The following is a 20,893-nucleotide window of genomic DNA, read 5'->3' on the forward strand; positions in this document are numbered from 1 at the left end:
GTTGGTTTAGGTTTTTTTTTGGCATCTCCATGTGGTCCTGTTCGGTATCGCAACTTGACTTCTCTAAAATGTAAAAAAGCTCTTTGCTGTTTTTTTTTCTTTCATATATGCTTATATGGGCTCCTTATATCATTTGGTTCTTTGGTGTTCTTTTGGAGTTTCTAAGTGTCCTTTTTTTGGAAAGACATCTAAATTTATCTTGAAAAAATCTTGCAGAAAATATAGATTTTTGAGAATCACCCTTCAATCTTTTGGTTTACTTTGCTGGATATAGCAAATGATGACAAAATAAACATTTGAAACAAGATAAATGGTCTACGCTTAATTTCATGAAGTGTGCGATTAATCACAGAAAAAGGATGTGATTAATTAGATAAGATAATTAGATAATTATCTTATAATTAGATAATTAGATTTAATCGATTGACAGCCCTAGATTATATGCAAATGAAGTTTTGGGTGTTTTGACAAGTTATTTTAGTTACACAGAAATCTAGCATATAGTCTTGGACCATTTCTAATGAGTAGTTTAAACAGTTCCTCTTATCAGGCCAATCAAGAGGTTGGTTTATTTGGCAGGCATTTTAAGTTTATTTGGCAAGCAAAAGTATTGATTTAAGCAACTAGTGTCAATGTGAAACGTGCAGAATTGCAGCAGCCCTCTTTTGATGGTGCTTTTCTGTCTGCCTTATGCAATGCAGTGAGAATATACCTAGTTTAGTGAGCACTTCATAAAACACAATTGAGCCCGACCACCAGTTTGAACGCAATGAGCTTTTGTGAGGGAAGTCTGACAACTGGACAGCTAAAGAAAACCTGTTTGGCCACTCGGCCTGGAGTCATGTGGCAAACTAAAGGGAAGTGTGAAGCAGAAAGGTGTACCTTACCTCACTCTGAAAACCACTGAAAGCTTTTATACAAACCTTTTGCAGGGAAGAAATACCCAGCAGGTCTGGACAAGCTTTTGTCTTGAGCATAGGCAGGTCTGCAGTATAGTGTGTGGTTGGGATTGCATTGTCCCCTTTGGAACTGGAGGTTTAGTGTGTTTTTCATCAAGCATGAAATGCTTTGAAGTATTTGTGTGGCAAAATTTTGCGCCGTGTCTGACAAACTTTGCATTATTTGGGTGGATTGTGAAATCCTGAGCCTTTGTTTTCCACAATTATTAATGCACTCTTAATGCATGCAGGTTTCCCGTCAACCTCTGACCGAGTCTTTGTTTTTGTTTGATATAATGTTTTTGGTCTGATACATTTGTGGGCAGAAGTGCACAATAGAGATACTAAACTACACACTTTTAAAATTCAGCCAGTGACTCGCCTGAATGACTAATGGCGGACTGAATAATTGGGCTGTTCTTTCTATATTTACAATTACAAAATCCAGTATACAAGCTGATCTAATGTGGTTAGTTTTGTTTAAATGGACAATATTGTGTTAGTCAATGAAAATGTTCAGTTTATTATTATTATTATTATTATTATTCTTTTTATTTTAATTGAATGGTGGACAGTCACCAGTAGGTATGTAACGATTACCGGTTTGACGATAAATCATGATAAAATTCCCGACGGTTAGTATCACCGTTTCATATTTTAATTATCATTAAAACCATTTTAGATTACCACGATTTGAACAACTCACGATAAATAAATACTGTCCAGCAGAGCCGTGGGAACGGAGCGAGGCCGGTGGAGTAATTGATAATGAGCGACACCTGCACCACTCACCGGTCTCGAGTCCCACGGAGGAGCTCCGGAAGGATAAAAGGGGGAGTGACGAAAGTGAAAGACGAGAGAGGACCAGGCCTGGACTTTATTTTGTGTTTTGGTTCTGTTTGTGCGCGACAGTCGTCCGCGAGGGGCTGTCGCGCTATTTTGTGTTTATTTTATTATTAAAGTTTTGTTTAAGTGTTCGCCGGTTCCCGCCTCCTCCTCCTTCCCGAACTGCAAACGTTGTTACAATAATGACTTATACTGTCTTTTTACGCGTTGCGTTGCATCGGGCGCGTAATTATAAAACCATGTCTGCATTTGTGATTGGAGAAATACCACTGATTTCTAGTCGTGTCCTCTTTTGGAATGCCAAACAAAGTAGTTTCACTTTCACAACGAAGGCCGGAGGCCTAGAGTGAGGAACGGCCGGCGGCCCAGAGTGAGTGGCGGCCGGCAGGCTTGAGAACGACGTGGCCGGCGGATTTGACAAAGGAGCGGCCGGCGGGCTTGCAGCAACCACGTGACGATAGACTTCAGTCTTTGCAACTTTACAGATCTTTTTTATGCACCAAGAGCTTGTAACACTCCAAAGAGAAAGGAAAAATTGAAATCGCATCATATGACCCCTTTAAGCAAGAACACATTAAACCATCAGAAGTAACAGTAAAAACATTTTCAAACCAATTTCAACAATAACAGGGCTCTACGCTTACTTTTCTTTTTAGGAGCACTTGTGCTCCTAACTTAAAAAATTTAGGAGCACGTTCAAAATTTTAGGAGCACCTTCTAAACAATTTTCCAAAATTTTATCAAAAAGTAGCCTTCCCATTACGAGGTGATATTTGACTCCTCTAACTTTATTAAAAGTATGTCATCTTCTGTCAAATTCTTAAAAAAATTATATTTTATAAGCTTTTTAAAAATTGTAATTAAAACGACAGAATAAGAACAAGTAGAATAAGAAATATAAGTTACCAATCAAATTAAATCAGTATTAACAAAATTAATTTGTAGAGGTGGCACAGAAGAACACAAAAGTGGCTTGATGTACTTTCAGACATTTAATGAGGTTCAGAAGTGGAATGAGTGCAATTAAATCCATAAATTCATGATGATATTAATGTTTTAAATATAAAATTTTGAACATAGATATATTAAATGATTTAAACAACTGAAAAGATACTTTAAAAATGAAACAAACTGCCAGCAGGTGGCAGTAAGTCACTGATTTTTATTACTGAATCATTCATTCAATTGATTCATTCAAACGGCTGATTCATTCAGGAATGAATCAAGTGACTGTCTTTATGAATGGATAATCATGAATCACTGACTCACTAGATTCATTTAAAAAAAAAACGTACATTCATAAACGAAACACCGCTGTGTTTGAATGGAGATGCGCAGCGGCTCCGCTGTGTCTTTGTTTTAAACTATTTTCGACGACGAAATAGAGCAAAATCAGACAATAGTGTTATAGTCAGACAATGTAAGTCACTTAATATTAACTTCTTGTTTATTGAATTGTATTAAATCAGTATCACATTTACAAACTCCCTTAAAAATCATTAAAAGCTATCACTCATCTTAGTTCATCTCGATCTCACATTTATAATCAACGAAGCTCTCTACACTGCGCAATGAATCTCTCACTTTGCTTATGAAAGGATTCGTGAGATATGTCTGTGATACATTACTCAACGCTGCAAAAACACGTAGAAACATTTGAAGCTCCCCTGAGCGCAATCACAAGTATGATGATGATCGGGTCAGTCGCACTGGTGCTCCTAAAAATTTTTCATAGTTGCACGCAGTAGTTTTCAGTTGCAAATGCGACTGAAATGGTCGCATTGTAGAGCCCTGAATAAGAAATGTTTTTGAGCACCATATTAGAATGATTTCTGAAGGTCATGTAACACTAAACACTGGATTAATGATTCTGAAAATTCAGCTTTTTTTTTAACTTATCCATCATACACAAGCTCACTTTAGAGTACTTTTTGTTCATGCTAAACTCGCATTCCGCAGGGAAGGACTCATTGCAGACAGTCTGTCGATTCCTACTAAGAACATTAGCGTAGCTGGCACACCTTCTTAATGAGATCATACGGCTGTGTTCACATGTCTGCTCATTACAGAGGTTTATGACACTGGGTGATTTAATAGTAGAGCGAGAGAGAAGACAGATAGCAGTTACAATGGCAACAAATTTGTCTTGGAAAGCTGACTGCTTAAGGTGTGTTCAACGTATCAGGTTTCAGTAGGCGAAGGGCATTCAAAGGCCTGGTTTTGTCTGAGGTCATGCAATGAATGTATATTGGTGCTGTATTTTTATGCTGCTTATCCCGGCTGGTTGTATTGGGTTGGGCTGTTGATATGCTTGTTGACCTGACCTAACTATTCCTAGTATGGTGTCAGAGTAGCAGCGTAGTATTTGGCAACAGGATGATTGCACATGCACACACACCCTTATCGTGGTTGGTCCCTCAAAGTGCCACAGAAGCAATTACAGAGCATGTGTGAACTTATATTGAGATATGGAATTCAGAGCCATGGCTGTTGGGAAATCAGAGACTCTACAGGTTGTTGTTGAGATGTCTTCATTAGGGACTTTGAGGCAGATTGATTTGTCTTTGTTGTTAGCTTGTTGAACTACTGTTGACCTTCTTCAAAGGAGTCCAATCTGCTGAGTGGTTAACACTGGTTGGTTCTTGGACTATAAGATAAAGTGTTCTGATATCATATCATGGAAACATTGAATAGTTACACAAGGCTGTTTGGGAGCAAACACTCATTTGTCATGATAATCTTACGTTAAAATTGCTGCTTTGGAGATTTGGTTTTAAATATTTTTATACTTTCACATTTGTAATCAGTTTGGAAGTACAAGTCTTATTATTGACTTCTAAGCTAGCTGTTTAAATATTGTCTAAATATTAAATAGTATATCAACCATGTATGTGGGTCAGCAATAAAAACAACAGTGGACAGAGAGGGCAAAGATAATCACAAGCTTGTTTGTGATTCAAGAACGTGCAGGAAGGCAACTTGAGAAGAAGGCAAATCATTGCACAATAGCTCCACCACAACCCATCTACAGCTCAGTTATGGGGAAGAAAACTCCCAAGTGCTTTGAACTGAATGCGAACCAAATCAAATATAAAAGTGGATTTTGTCCATATGCCAAGTGCATTGAAAAATGCATTGACTCCCTTTGCTGGATTTGAAATAGAAAACCACAGAGTTAATTCAGTGTTTCTGAAAAGGGGAAGTTTTACTGAATTACCGGTGGGAAGTGAACTTCGATCTGCTGCAGTGTGTTAAGGTGGGCTAAATTTTAGGACCGAAACATAAATGCATACTAGTTTGAACTTGATTGTTTTGGTTGTTGTTTTGTTGGTCAATGGTTTGATTGCACATAGCATATATTTTTCAAGACAGTGCAGCTTATACTTATTTATATGAATAGAATTGCAATTTTTTACAACACTAGTATGTATACTGTTTATAATTTGCAAATTATCTGTATACACAGAATAGCTGAGTGACCAAATTTGCATGCTACGTGGAATACTGTATCTTTCAATGCAAAGTGCTCAACTTCAAATAATTTCCTGTGATGAATGCATTGGGACTATTATCAACTGCAGTTAAATCTCTCTTGACTTACGTTTCCCTTAACCTGCAAATATTTTTGTAATTTTTAAATAAAAAATTATCTCTAATTTAAGCATGCAGTGTAGTAAGGTCATGTAACTCGGTGTAACTTGCTGTGGTTTGAAATGCTTATTGCACAATACGTACTTTTTTGCATACCATTTTTGACAAATATTTAGTAGTATACATTGCATACTTTGCAGTGTGCGGTATTTTAGAGTTGAATTCTGAACATGGCCCTGCAGACATGACATGTATCTTTATCGCTTTTGGTTTGAACCAAATGTTCCAAGACACTTTCGACCAACTCAAAGCCTCCTCTGTTTGTGAGAGCAGCTGAAAATGATTGGGTTTGTACCGTGAGAGGTGCGTGGTTCTTTGATTTATGTTCTTACGTTTTTACAGGGCCTGAGTTCTGGAAAAATCTATGAAAGCGATCGTAGCAGCTGGTCTGTTTTAGACGGTCTGGAAATGGCATTGTGTAAGATTAGCAGCCGCCCCACCTCTCCTTTTGAATGAGTGCCATTGTTTTTGGAAAAGCGCGAGCAAGTTCAGGTAAAGGAAGTGCGATATGAGAAGTTCTCGGGTCTTTAAAGGATGTCGTACGTACATTGTGCAGTTATGTGTGCATATTTCGATGTGGCGGTGTTTGTCTCGCATCTTGTTTTGCTTGCATCACTGCATGTAAAGTTTGTGAGGTGTGTGCACGCAGATTCTGCACTTCGTGTGCGTTCTTCAGAGAAGGTCCAAAAGTATTGATTATCTTTGCCATTTATAGGCATGCAGGGATCTTGAATAGCCCATTGGCTCCTTATCGGACCTGCGTTTATTTCCTCCGACAGGCGCACACGTGCTTGTAAGTGGAGCCCTCCTGTCCCAGCCAATCACAGCTGCTTGGGTGAAATTCTGGAGGGTGTCAGTCAGGCCAATAAAACCACGTGCTGTGCTGAAGACTGTGTATATACTATCCTCTGTAATGGAATACTGTGCAAATGTCGGAGCGGAGGAATTTACAATGCATTGACTTGTCGAATAGCTTGGATACATGTGAGTAAACAAAAGACACTTATGTTTAAAACGGTCACTCGTTTGAGAAACATTGTCATTGTTTTAAGGATAATTTTTTGACACTGCAGGTTGTAAATTTGCCGCAGGAGCTGCATGAACATGCTAGTACTCGGAACGCACGGATAGAAAGAGGAAATAAAGTTATCTCTGTTTTGTTTTGGTCTCTCCGTTGAGACCATGTAATCTTGTCCTCACTGGTGAGCTCAGCCAGTGTCCGTTTTATTAGCCAGTGTTTCGTTGTGGGCTTATAGATGGGACACGGGGATAATGTTCCAAAAACATATTTTTTTCAGCCTTATCTGCTCTTCATGGGTGAAGTATCTCTTTGAAAACAAACTGCTTGGCTGCTTTTCTAGGCCCTGGAGAGGGAATGGGCATAAGAAATCCAGAGCCATGTGTTCTGTTCAGCTTCACATGCACTTATCTATGCTGTTTTATTTCTGTTTCCAGATTATGCCCATCATAATCATTTGAGCTGTAGTTTGACTGACAGAATGTAAATTTTTTAAATCATTTGACATGATATACTATTACAGTCATACTGCAGCTTGTTTTTTTTTATGTAGTCTTGATTTTTTTTGTATATATTTGTAAGCAAGTGGTTAAGTAGTATGTAAAATTGTGGATTAAATCTGAACAAATTCTTAACAAAATGGCGCTGTGCCTGTTACCCAGTTTGTTACCAATTCAGGTTATTAAAGCTTTCTCAAGTCAATGTTTTGTCTCTTACCTAGGCTTCTGTGTCTGTCTTTGTGATATAAGTGCTGTTTACTGCATACTACATTGACTATTTAAGTTAAACTGTGGTCATACTATGCTTTGTGCATGCACAACTACATCAGACCCTTCACACTTTTAAATTGCAAACCATGCAGATTTGAGTGTTACCCAAGAGTTCAATCTGTGATGCTTTGTTCAAATGCCTTGTGCAGATTCGCAAGTCAGAGTTTACCAAACTTGAACTTTAGTATGCAGCAGAAGACAAAAATTTCTGGCCCTCTGTGACCATGACTTAATTCTTTTTGACATGAAATACTCCATAATTGCCATAAGACCCCATAATGCATCACAGCCATAACCACGCCATCTCATTGGAATGTACAGTTTCATGTTCTATTGAGGCACAGCATTTGTAGCCCTTGCAAGTGGTTAAAATTACCACAACAAAATACTCGGGGTACTAGAGAATGTATAGATTGCAAACTTGTGTCAGATATGTGTTTTTGTTTGCCACTAGCCGTAGTGCAACCTTTAAAAACGTGAAGTGGTCATTGAGTGCATTTGCATGTGCTGCTAACTTTCAAAAAGCAGCTCATGAAAACCAGGTGCAATAAAACATGTTTGTGCCAGATTTCAAAATATCAATGTTTTCTCCTATATTGGCATTAAAATGGACAATGAATCAGCTGGGATAATGGGCAAAAATCAATGTGTGCAGATTGGGTTTTACCTAAGTTATTTATATGACCTACACGGTTATTAAGCATAATCGGTATAAAATTATGAATGTTTTTAGCAGATGTTAAAAAGGTGACTTGCAAATTATGAATACTACAACAAAAACATTGCAAACCTAGGGATACCGTAACATGAGAAGTGCTGCAGTAAAAGGTTCCAGAACTGATTAGTAAAGTACCAGATATGAGCTAGTACAAAGATGTACATGACCACAGAAAGAGAACTGAGAGGGGTTAACAGTAAGTGTTTTGAAAGTTAACAGTTAGTCAAGTGCTCACAAAAGGGTCTTTAGATGTTTCCTGGTAGATAGATTCAACTGTTCTAATGGACCCTTTTACTGCTGGACTGATAGAACTGCCCAACTGTACAAACTAATAAAAAATATCTGCAATAAATTTTAACTATTCTATAAAATATTATAGTTGGTAGTAAGTTTATACTGTAAGGGTCTTATGTTTCAAAACTCTCCTTATATAGACTGTACATGTGTATACAAACTTTTCTCAATTTTGTCCATCAATGTTGTTTTGCAGTGAGGCTGGAATCCTGAGCCCTTCTGTTGGGAGACATCGCTCGTGCTGGAGGGAGGAGCCTAATGCCTCAGAAATGTGAAACTATCAGTTACTGCTACCCCACCCCATACCGGGAACCACGGTTACGAGCCTCCAATTTGCCATCAGTCTGGAGGTAAATTAGTATTTACTTCACTCAAGCCTATACATGACATCACACATTTTGAGGATAATTTGATGGCAATTCTTTTGCATTTGTTTAGATGGAATGATTCCAGTTTAGTTTCTGCTGTTCATTTCCAGAAAAACAACACAAACTCTTTCATCTGTTCATTATCATCACAATGGATGTCGCCTTCCATCCAGGGTGTTTTTTATTAATCTGTTTGGACACGACAGCCAACATTGACACTCAGCAAAATGTGTTTTTATAACAAAAACATTAGAGACATTTACCATGTAGATTTGGCATTGATTTTGTGTTGATCTGTGGCACAACTGTTAGCACACTTTGAGCCATGGTGCTCATGTAGACAATTTCCCTTCCTAATATGTCTGTCAGTAAAAGAAAAGTTTTGCTTTTAATATACAGTGGGGTGGAGAAAAACAAGCTGTTCCGCATCTGTTTAGCTTCACAAAAAGAGAGATCCTGTTCCCATCTCGCCTTTAATTGCCACTCTGTTGTCTTGTCTCACTAAGCTACATATAGACTGTGGCAACACATGTGTGCAGACCCAGATTCTCAGCCTTTTCTTCAGGAAGAACAGAGTGTTTCGACATAATTGGAGCAAAGTAGACTTCATAATCGTGACCTCATCCCCCCCCCTTTCCCCATCAGTTGGACAGGTCCTCTGGCAGGCCCCTTGTAGAGGAAGTCTTGAGCGTTTACAAGAAGAGGGGAGCAAACAAATCTCCTGTTAACTGAAGCAGTGTGCTGATTCCAGTATGAGCTCACTTCATCCTTTGACATTACTCGTTCTGATGTTTTGCTTTTCACTTGTGGGTATCTTTTTTACTTAATGCTGTTGTGCTTTTGTGCCCTCAAATTATCATTAGCTCACATGTGTGTTGGCTCGTGGTCTAAAGGAAACTCTGAGTTGTGGGTGCGTTGAGAGCAAGGGCTGGGCGGCATCTGAATGTTGTTGCCAGGCTGTGTAATGGGTAAAAATCAGCATTTGAGCGCCAGATAGGAGTGGCGTGCCTCCAGGGTAATCATACTCCCGTCCAGCAATGGTTCAGCAGTGTTCCTCTGCAAACTGGGAAGTTCTTAAGAGATTTTGAGCTAATCAGTACAGTTCTGTGGGGGGTTTTTTTGTGGTGTTTTGTCATCCATCAATATATAAGTCAAATTACATGTTTAGGGCCTAACCATTGATGTTTATCATTTCATGAACAAAGGGGGGAAGCTAGCTAACTAAATCCATTAACTTCCTGTATTCTGTGCTGACTAGGGCTGGGTATCGAGTTCGATACTTTTTAGGCACCGACCTTATTAAAAAATATACTATGCATTTAAAAGAAATGTATTTAAATTTTATAGTATATACTTGTATATAAATACATTCATGAATGTTTTTAATGAATGGATTTTATAATAATACAAATAGTAATGATGTAGTCTGTATCTAGTAGATTGTGAAAGAATGATTATCAGTTCCACACACAGAGATATATAAATTCTACATTTATTAAAAAAAACTTCACTGGTATCGGATCGGTATCGGCCAATACCGAACCCTAGGTATCGGAATCGTATCGGAGGCGAAAAAGGCAGATCGGAGCATCCCTACTCTAAAGAGAATATACTGTATTTGAGCTTTGCTAGCACAAATTTTTTTTGCAAGAACAGGAAATCCAAGGCAGGGTTGTACCAGGAAATGTGAGTGTGCCCCTATCCATGGACAATCAAAGCCACTGTTGACTTGCCTTTTGTGTTGTCCCACTTTTTGTCCAAGACACCAGCTCAACAAAATGATTCTGACCTTACAGATTGGCCTCTTCTGCTGTTTGTCACAATGGAAGGTTGGCACAGAAGAAGATGTGCTGGTCTATGCAAGCTTTCCAAGGACACAACAAATCAGTGTTTCTCAACTGGTGGGTCACGGAGTGTACAGTCAAAGAAACAACATCAACAACAAAAAATTTAATTCTAAATGTTTTTCTGATGCGAGACTTTTTATTTTGAAAGATGTTCGTGAAGGCTGTTGACACTTCTGTCAGATGCAGTTTAAGTAAAGATTGTCTGAGAAAAATGCGCTGTCCCGATTCAGAATCTGCAGTCAGATGAGATGTCGGGCTTAATGTCAGTGTCATTATTCTATCATTATTTTCATAACTTGTTATGAAATAAAAAGTCTCTCACCTCAGAAAAACAAACTATCCTGTCCTGTCAGAAGTTTTAAAAAAACTTCAGGAGCACCTTCTGATCAATATTACGAGGTGATATTTGACTCAGTAATTTACTTTAGTCTTTTTTTTTTCTTTCTTTTTTTTTACCTTTTGTAATGGCATTTTTCTAACTTTATTAAGTATCATCTTTTATGTGAAATTCAAAAATTGTATAAGCTTTTTCATAATGTCTCATTAAAACAATAGACTAGGAAGAATAAGTTACCAATCAAATGAAATCCGTATTAACAAAATTAATTTAATTTGCACTACAGAGGTGGCAAAGAATAACACAAAATGGCATGTAGGTATATTTAAAGATGTTTATTGAGGCTCAAGAGGTGGCATGAGTGCAGTTAAATTCATAAATTCATGTTGACATGAATGTTTTAAATATAACATTTTGAATATAGAATTTAATTATTTACTTTAATAAAATAAATAATATTTCTATTTAATAGAAATATTAAAGGGGTCATATGATGCGATTTCAAGTTTTCCTTTCTCTTTGGAGTGTTACAAGCTCTTGGTGCATAAAGAAGATCTGTAAAGTTGCAAAGACTAAAGTCTCAAATCCAAAGAGATATTATAACCTGCCTTTTGGAATACCCCCCAGACTCAGCTGTGACTGAAAATATTTTCGTTGACGAAATAGAGCAAAATCAGGCAATAGTGTTGTAGTCAGACAATGTAAGCGATCTTACAAAGTTCTATTATAATCAACAAAGCTCTCTACACTGCACAATTAATCTCTTATTTACATCGTGTCTACACTTTGTTTGTTATAATGAGGGTTCGTGAGCTTTCATAACTCAGCACCGAACAAAACTCTGGTGTTTTGAGCAGTTAGTGGATTCTGATTAACATTGCGTTCAAGGAATCAAGAAATATGTCTGTGATACATTACTCGATGCTGCAAAAACACCTTGTAAGTAGAAACCTTTAAAGCTCCCCTGAGCGCAAATAAATATGCTGATCGGGCCAGACGCACTGGTGCTCCTAAATATTTTTTCATAGTCGCACGCAGTAGTTTTCAGTTTCAAATGCGACTGAAATAACACTCTAGAGCCAGGGCTCTACAGTGTGATAACCAGTGTGATTAAATGTGGGTCCCATGGCCAAACCAGTTGAGAACCACTGCACCAACTGGTATTCACACTTGTCAATGGACATGCCACTTTACATGTTTGATATCCAATGAATGGATGCAGCCCAAGTTCTTCCACCCTTTTTGAGCAAGCAAGTCGCCTCCCACTCTCACTTTGGCTCTGAAATAACTGTCCACACTGTCTAAATGCCATCCCATGTTAAGTCACGTGAGAATCCCCAGTACCACTTTATCAGGTCTGAATCTGCAGTGGAAGAATGCCTTATATGCACTTGTGTCTGTGAGAGTTCAGTCCTCCCACACATAGATACTGCTATTGGTGGTGCCGCAGGCTTGTTTGTAGGGCAGCTGGGTCTGTGTCAGCTGAGTGCTTGTGTAAGAGCCCAGCTGTGTCTGGACCTGGGTGGCTCTGCTCCTATTATGTCAGCCTAAGGGCAGGAGGGAACAGCTAGCCCTTGTGCTCACTGTGATACTACTTCTGGAGTGCTATACAATCACGGGCTAAACACATTACTAAGAACCTGTTGCACTGATGGTGGGCACCAGCACTTTTTTGAAGTTTCCATCTCTAGATTCTAATGTGTTATTCTATTGTTTTACAGCTAATGTGCATGAACAAAATGCTCTGTTGCAAATTATACAGTCATGGCCAAAAGTTTTGGCAGTGACATAAATTGTGTTTTGCAAAGTTTGCTGCTTCAGTATTTGTAGATTATTTTTCCACGTTTCTATGGTATAATGAAAAACAATGATAAGCATATCATAAGTTTTAAAGGCTTTTATTGGCAAAAAAATATCATTCAATATTTACACCATATTTACACTCACACCAACCTGCTGCCATTCCTGAGCAAGCTCTGCACTGCTGGTGACACGATTCCGCAGCTGACTCCTCAAGAGGAGATGGTCCTGGCACTTGCTGGACACTCTGGGACGTCCTGAAGACTTCTTCACTGCAGTCGAACCTCTCTCCTTGAAGTTCTTGATGATCCGGTAAATGGTTCTTTCAGGTGAAATATTCTTTGTTGTAATTTCCTTGCATGTGAGGCCATTTTGATGCAAAGCGATGATGGCTGCACGTGTTTCTTTGGAGGTAACCATTGCTAACAAATACACAATGATTGGAAGCGCTTCTTCCATCGTTTTTATAGCAATCAGTCTGCTCTTACAATCTAATTAGTATGATAGTGATTTTACCTGACTAGTACTCAGTGCTTAATTTGAGCCTGATCCTGCCGGATCCTGTTCCGGAAAATGTCAGATTTTGGATTTTTGCATTCCGGTAATTGTTTAAGGATCCGGCATTAGATCGTGACTAGAGCGAGCGCAGGTTTATGTAGTATTTGGAGGTTATGTATTGGTCCTCAACATATTTTTGACCGTGCCCAGTCAGCTTCCTTAAGTTCAAACTCGCTCTCATTGATTGGTGCTTAGGCTACTGCTTATTGTTTTGTGAGCAGCAGAACATTTGGAGAGAGTGTAATAATACCAGAAATAATACCAAATAAAGTGAAATAATATTATAATACATGTATAAACATTATAAACACTATAAACATAGCTATACGTTAGTATAGCTCACTCCAAAACAAATCATATAAATGTAAAGGTATTCCGAACAGAACAAGAATGAAATAAAAATATATAAATCTAAAGAAACCAAAACAAAGCGAAACTGAAAGTACCAGGCATTAATTGGGCTCACGTACCTCTCATTTGGCACAAATCCTAATGTTTCCATATTCGCAATGTATTTGAATGAAACCATTATTTATAATGTAGAGGCTTTGTACTTAGCGCGTTCATATATCGACAGAAATATCCTCTTCACATGAGCAAAAATGTGCTTTGCATACATGGTGGACCAGTTATACCACAGACTATTTAAATTGACCAGTGTAACCTTTTTTTGGTTGACTGTATTTTATTTTGATAATGAACAGACTGCGATGTCAAGTTCGAGTTGCGAATATGGTGTGTGTGTGTGAGAGAGAGCGCGCAAGGAGCCGGCGCGATCAAACAACTGAAAAATAAAATAATTTTTGGTCATACAAATAAGAGTAAGACACAATTTGAAAGCACAAAGTGTTTACTTTTAATTTTGCACACTCAAAATAACAACAGAACATTTGGGATTTTGTAAAATAAAGCAAGGATTTTTTGTTTAATTAAAACTGTTACTTAAGTCAGATATTTTTCGCATATTTATACCTAGGGCTGAGCGGTATATCGAATTTGTACGATATATCGATATTTTCTTTAAGCGATTCGATATGAGGCAATACCGTTTATATCGATATACAGTAGTTTGATACGAGCAACAGACTGAGCTGTTGTGGAGAGTGCATAATCCAATTTGTTCTAAACATGTTACAAGCTTCATATTAAGGCATTTAAAAACTGGTAAGACATAGTTTATAGTTTCGTTTCACATATTAGTTTAAGCGGCTCGGCCCGTCATATGCTCTGACAGAAAGGCTGTGTGTGCTGCTGACAGAGACACTGGCTACTCGCGCTGTTTAATGTGTTTGAGATGTGCTGTCTTCCTGAATGCATAACTTACATTTCACAGGTATATTCTCCATCTGTATATGTTAGAAAGCCATGGAAATATTTCCATTTTTCTGTCAGAAGTGCATGAGTCTTCTGCTTTGGGATTCTCTGCTAAACTTCAGATTTCAGTGAACGAGCGCTGCCTCGCGCATGCGCGCCAAACAGACAGAGCTCAATTAAATAGGAGCGCAATAATTCTATGTAGAATTTTAAACCTACAAGTAAGTCTATTTTTATGATAGCACTGACTGTAAAGTGACTGTAATGGGGTAATCAAAATAGCCTAACACAACTCTGCTTTTGTTCTAATTTATTTTCATTTTTAGTTTAGTGAATTTAACTTCCGCTTTAAAAGCCTTATTTTTGTTTTTAGATTGCAATGTTACAACGAAATGCGATTTTAACCCTTTTTGCACATAATATAAAGGCTTACATGATTACATTCACTTTATTTGTTTTCATAGCCTTAAATATGTATTGTTTTGTTGGACAACATTGGGCGGTAAGTGAAATATATATTATATACAGATTTTTTAAAATCTAAATACAAAAACGGAAATACCGAGATATATACCGTATATCGCAAATCGGCCTAAAAATACAGAGATATGAATTTTTGCCCATATCGCCCAGCCCTATTTATACCTATACTATGATTAAATTTTATTTTTATAAAAACAAATTTTGTTATTTTTAATGTATCTTAGATATACATTTTCCTAAAATCATCCTAGCAACCCATTTTTGACCCAGGGTTTGAAGCTGTGCCCTAGTTAGGTACATGCAGAAACTTGTGAACGATGCTCTCTTATAATTGTGGCATCGCCGTTTAGTGACGTCATTGAATGTTCCGGGAAAATTAAGTTGTATGTAACTTGTATGTTGTAAACAATGTGAATGAATACCACAACAGCTTAAGCAGCAAATTTTGCAAAACACAAAATTTATGTCACTGCCAAAACTTTTGGCCATAACTGTAAAGTGGGCACGTTAAAGAAATTACTTTTTGGTATTGTTAGTTTTTATTGACTAGAGACATGCATCTTAAAGGAATAGTTCTCTTCCTCATCCGTTTCCAAGCCTGTATGATCCTCTAACACCCCAAGTCAGAACCCCCCAAGTCAGATTCCCAGTGAAATGCACTCCGACAGCAAATTAAATGAGTTTGCTTCCTTTTCTGTGAAGATCAATAATATCAGAAAGGCGATTAGCACGTCCTCAAGTTATACAGAGGTCAGACAGATTCAACCGCAATTTCAAAAAGAAGTTACTATGTCTGTTTTTGAAGCAATTGATAGCAAAATTTTGGAAGAAATAGTACAGCACCTTAAATCGTCAACCTGCTATCTTGACACACTTCCTTTTTTCAAAAGTGTGCTTAACTGTTTAGAAGCAGATCTCTTAGAAGTGGTGAACGCCTCACTTCTTTCTGGGACTTTTCCAAACTCCCTGAAAACTGCAGTTGTTAAGCTCCTTCTGAAAAAGACATAATAAAACACCATATTGAGCAACTATAGACCAATATCAAATCTTCCTTTTATAGGCAAGATTATTGAAAAGGTAGTTTTTAATCAGCTGAACAACTACTTAAACTCAAATGGATACCTGGACTATTTTCAATCTGGTTTCCGACCACATCACAGCACAGAGACAGCGATCATTAAGATAATAAATGATATTCGCTTTAATTCTGATTCTGGCAAAATATCTTTCTGGGATGGTATTTAAATGGTTCAGGTCATACTTAGAAGGAAGAGGTTGTTATGTGAGTTTACTGTAGGAGAGCAGAAGTCTAGTGGATGTCCATGATATGCCCACAAGGTCCCACAAGGCTCAATTCTTGCACCGCTCTTGTTTAGCCTGTATATGCTCCCACTAACTCAAATAATAAGAAAGAACCAAATTGCCTATCACAGCTATGCTGATGATATTTACCTAGATTTACCTATACTTATCACCAAATGACTACAGCCCCATTGACTTTCTCTGCCAATGCATTGATGAAATTAACAGTTGGATGTGCCAGAACTTTCTTCAGTTAAACAAGGAGAAAACTGAAGTAATTGCATTTGGAAACAAAGATGAAGTTCTCAAGGTGAATGCATACCTTGACTCTAGGGGTCTAACAACTAAAAATAAAGTCAGGAATCTTGGTGTGATTCTGGAGACAGACCTTAGTTTCAGTAGTCATGTCAAAGCAGTAACTAAATCAGCATACTATCATCTCAAAAACATTGCAAGAATTAGATGTTTTGTTTCCAGTCAAGACTTGGAGAAACTTGTTCATGCCTTTATCACTAGCAGGGTGGACTATTGTAATGGTCTCCTCACCAGCCTTCCCAAGAAGACCATTAGACAGCTGCGGCTCATCCAGAACGCTGCTGCCAGAATTCTGACTAGAACCAGAAAATCTGAGCATATCACACCAGTCCTCAGGTCCTTACACTGGCTTCCAGTTATATTTAGGATTGATTTTAAAGTACTTTTATTCATTTGTAAATCACTTAATGGCCTAGGACCTAAATACATTGCAGATATACTCACTGAATATAAACCTAACAGACCACTCAGATCATTAGGATCGAGTCAGTTAGAAATACCAAGGGTTCACACAAAACAAGGGGAGTCCGCTTTCAGCTATTATGCCGCCCGCAGTTGGAATCAGCTTCCTGAAGAGATCAAATGTGCTAAAACATTAGCCACATTTAAATCCAGACTCAAAACTAATCTATTTATCTGTGCATTTATTGAATGAGCATTGTTCTACGTCTGAACTGATTGCACTGTATTTTATGTATAATAATCATTTTCTATTTTTAAGTTTTAAATTAATTTTAAATAAATTAAATCATTTTAAATTCCTTGTTTTATTGTTGTGATTATTTTACTTCCTTTTATGTAAAGCACTTTGAATTATCATTGTGTATGAAATGTGCTATATAAACTTGCCTTGCCTAACACAGAAGAATGTTTAGCAGAATATGTTGCTTTTTGTCCATACAGGGACATCATGTAGTAAACCTGGACTGTCAGGCTTCAAATCCTATTCATCTCGTCTCGTATTTCAAGTCTTCTAAAGCCATACAATACAAACTTTGTGTAATTTGTATGAATGGACTGAAGTTCTACTGGACTGAAAGATTCCTTTTAGATGCTTATGTTACCTTGGAATAGTAAAAGTGTTTTTTTAACCAATTTTTTAGTGGAACACCTTGTATTTGTTTTTAAATTCTCTTTTATACCTTTTTCTTAGGTTTACCACCATGCACCTCAAGCCATACGCCAAACCACAAGATAAAGAGATACATCGGGAATCTGTGCACGATGGAACAAGAGGCCTCCATGCCGACCAGCAGGGAGTGCTCAGGAAAGAGTGGGGTGTTCGCCAGGAGTGTGGGCTCATGGGCTCATCTGGCAACGGCACAGCCAACCGGTGTCCCCTCAGTGTCATCTCCACCAACACCCTCCGATGTAGCAGTGGGAGTAATGCACAAACTAGAGTTAGTGGGGCTCGCAAGAGCAGAGCATCCTCTGTCACAACATTTACCAGTTCTTTAGTTCTGCTCTCACCTTCGACTGGTTTGGAGAATGAAGGCTCATTTAGGATCTACAAAGGAGAAGATGCAGAGGGGTTTTTGGATATATGGGCTGTCATTAAACCTGGGAACACAAAAGAGAAAATCGCCATTTTTGCAACTCAGAAGTGTGGCAGTACTTGCAGTAGTGTTGTTATTGACAACACCTCAGAAAAAGAAGCCATTGCCTCAGAGCTGCGTACTGTCTCTGTGAAAAACAAAGGATGCTGGGATGGTGACTGGTCTGTGGCTAAGCGCAGGAGAAGGTCTGGAAACCCAGACAAGTCAAAAAGTATGGAACCATCTTCTCCAAAAACTGAAATACCTAAAGTATCTCAACAGGAGACCCTCAATGAGAACGTCAGTCCTTGCAAAGGAGTTGCAGAGGATGCAGTCAGAACAGAGGGAGAAGATGAAAAGACGCTTTCTGTGGTGGAGATGGTGACATACTTGGAGCAAAGAGTCAGCGACCAACAGGTGAGCTCCAAAGTCCCATTCTTACGCAGCACCAGCACCATCACTCTGTCTAAAGTTGGAACCGTCCCTCAGCCTGCAGAGCAGCAGTCCAAGGTTGCAGAAAAGCTGGAGGTCCAGGGGGAGGAAGGCGAGTCTGTTCGAGTTCTGGATATGGTGGCCAAGTTGGAGTCGCAGTGCCTGAGTAGACAAAGCCTCCGGGAAGGTGGAGGAGACCTCTCTCGAAACAACAGCTTACGGAGGAAGGTGGGGCGTGTGCTTCTGGCAGGGTCAGAACCTTACTCGCTGCCGTCACAACCAGTGTCACCTTCTGTTCCTCAGGACTGTAGAGTTGAGAGTGTCCCACAGCAACTGGATAGTGATTTAGACAAACTGAGTTCCCCACCTAAGACCCTTGAGTCGATAGAGACCTCGCAGTGTGGGCTTGACACCTGCGCCCTCAAGGAGGAAGAAAGTTCTTGTATCTCAAGACAGGAAACTAGCACAGCTGTTGAGACCGTGCAGTCCTCACCAAAGGATGCCAGCTCAGAGCGCAGTGAGGAACTGATACCAGGCATGTTGTTCTTTGCCAAATCTTCTCCTCAGCCTCTGAGGGAGCAGCACCTGCCCTCCCCATCAAAGAGCAGATTGCAGAACAAAGAGCCTTCTCACATCCAGTACCTTGAGCCTTCTGTCGACACTTCAGTGTCTTTCAGAGAGGAGAGCAGGGATGGACTTGTGGGTGACCAAAATCATCCAAACTTAGAGGAGACCAAGGGAGGGGAGACTTGCTTAGTTAGTCAGGAGCCTGTCCCTATTCCATTACGCCGCCTGGTGTCTCATGAATTCCTAGAAGCTCGCTTCAAGATCCAGCTGCTTTTGGAGCCTCAGCAGTACATGGCTTTCCTGCCGCACCACATCATTGTAAAGATCTTCTGCTTGCTGCCTACCGAGAGCCTGGCTGCCCTCAAGTGCACCTGCCATTACTTTAAATTCATCATTGAGAGTTACAACGTACGGCCGGCGGACTCTCGTTGGGTGAGTGATCCACGCTACAAAGACGATCCCTGCAAGCAGTGCAAGAAGCGGTATGACCGTGGTGATGTTTCGCTCTGCCGTTGGCATCATAAGCCCTACTGCCAGGCGCTACCATATGGCCCAGGCTACTGGATGTGCTGCCGCAAATCTCACAAAGACACACCTGGTTGCAATGTGGGACTTCATGACAACCGCTGGGTCCCTGCCTTTCATAGCATCAACATGCCAATTTACAAGAAAAGCAGGGACACTGACAAGGATCTGTAGTGTGCCAGAAAGACGACTGCAGTGTGGGTTTTATTTCTGTTTATATGTGAGAGTAACTAGTGTGAATGGGCTGTGTGTTTCCTGCCAATGAGCATGTGCGCTTTTGATGTATAGTGCTTACAACCAGGTTGCTGAAACTAATAAGAGATTGCTGGGTCTTTAAACTTCTACTTTGCCAACCAATCACCAATTCTCCTGTCGAAAACCCTCCTCAGGTCCTTAATATTGGTCTGCACTTTAACCTTTTTAAGATTGAATTTTGCAGAGTTCTATCTGGGTACTGCTTGATGATTTTTACTTAGTAAGCATTAATGACTAACTTATATTTTCAATCCACCCACCATTCTTTTTCTGTAGCACCCTGACTATTTCCTGCACTGATGTTGACTTGGCCTAATATTGAACATTTTTGAGCATTGCAGTTCTGTTTATCTCCCAACGTACTTGCATACATTAACTCATTGGCCATTAGGGAAACTTTAAACAAAAGCACAATGAGTTATTGACCCATTTGCTCCATTTCCCCATCTTCCATTATCATCTCTTAGTACTGCTAAAAAGTCCTGGGATACAAGGTGGCGAAATGACTTTGCGACTTGATGGGATTGACTTTTTGAGATTGTTCTGAGCCCAAATGTTTACATTGTACATAGCACAGAATCCTATATATCATAACAGGGTGATGAATGATGGCACGAGTGTGGCATGAAATGCATTTAATCTTAATATGGGGTAAAATGCCTTGTTCTTTTTATGCTAACTTTTTGTGTATATAGATATCTATATGAAATGGTCGCTCTTGTTCTGCAGTGGGACTCTTATTATAAAACCATGTGAACAGGGAGTGCATATTCTTCTCGGATTTTAAGTATTGATATCTCCCTTGTTTGATGTGTTTTTTTGACAGGAAACATTTGAATGTGGGAAGAGAGTTTCTCCATCTTGACAGTGACTAACTGAACACCATCTGAAAAAAGAAAAAAAATTCATTGCAATATACTGTTTTCCAAAGTGTCAGATTTTTAAAAATTGTTAATGACATTGCTGTGCTCTGCCTGTTAAGGCATTTTACTTCAATAAAGTATATCTTGAAGAATTTGT

General features: G+C 38.9%; 1 protein-coding gene across 7 annotated transcripts in view; it reads left to right on the forward strand.

Annotated features, from left to right (window-relative positions):
* The window catches only part of LOC107725661 (F-box only protein 34-like), a 23,303-nt gene extending 2,514 nt beyond the window's left edge, over nucleotides 1–20,789 (forward strand). Inside the window, exons 2-5 of one of the 7 annotated variants that reach the window (XM_016535046.1) lie at nucleotides 8,432–8,585; nucleotides 10,400–10,504; nucleotides 17,713–19,815; nucleotides 20,700–20,789. In XM_016535046.1, the coding sequence (XP_016390532.1) occupies nucleotides 8,494–8,585; nucleotides 10,400–10,504; nucleotides 17,713–19,792 (2,277 nt within the window). In that variant the 5' untranslated portion in view covers nucleotides 8,432–8,493 and the 3' untranslated portion in view covers nucleotides 19,793–19,815; nucleotides 20,700–20,789. Of the gene's footprint in view, nucleotides 1–714; nucleotides 877–905; nucleotides 951–6,354; nucleotides 6,420–8,431; nucleotides 8,586–10,399; nucleotides 10,505–17,501; nucleotides 17,619–17,712 lie in introns of those variants that run through there. The other 6 variants (XM_016535039.1, XM_016535024.1, XM_016535032.1 and 3 more) reach the window with 6 other exon arrangements.
* The last annotated feature ends 104 nt before the right edge of the window (nucleotides 20,790–20,893 follow it).

Source organism: Sinocyclocheilus rhinocerous, unplaced genomic scaffold (genome assembly GCF_001515625.1).
Source record: "Sinocyclocheilus rhinocerous isolate Xijiao unplaced genomic scaffold, SAMN03320098_v1.1 scaffold1004, whole genome shotgun sequence".
NCBI lineage: Eukaryota > Metazoa > Chordata > Actinopteri > Cypriniformes > Cyprinidae > Sinocyclocheilus > Sinocyclocheilus rhinocerous.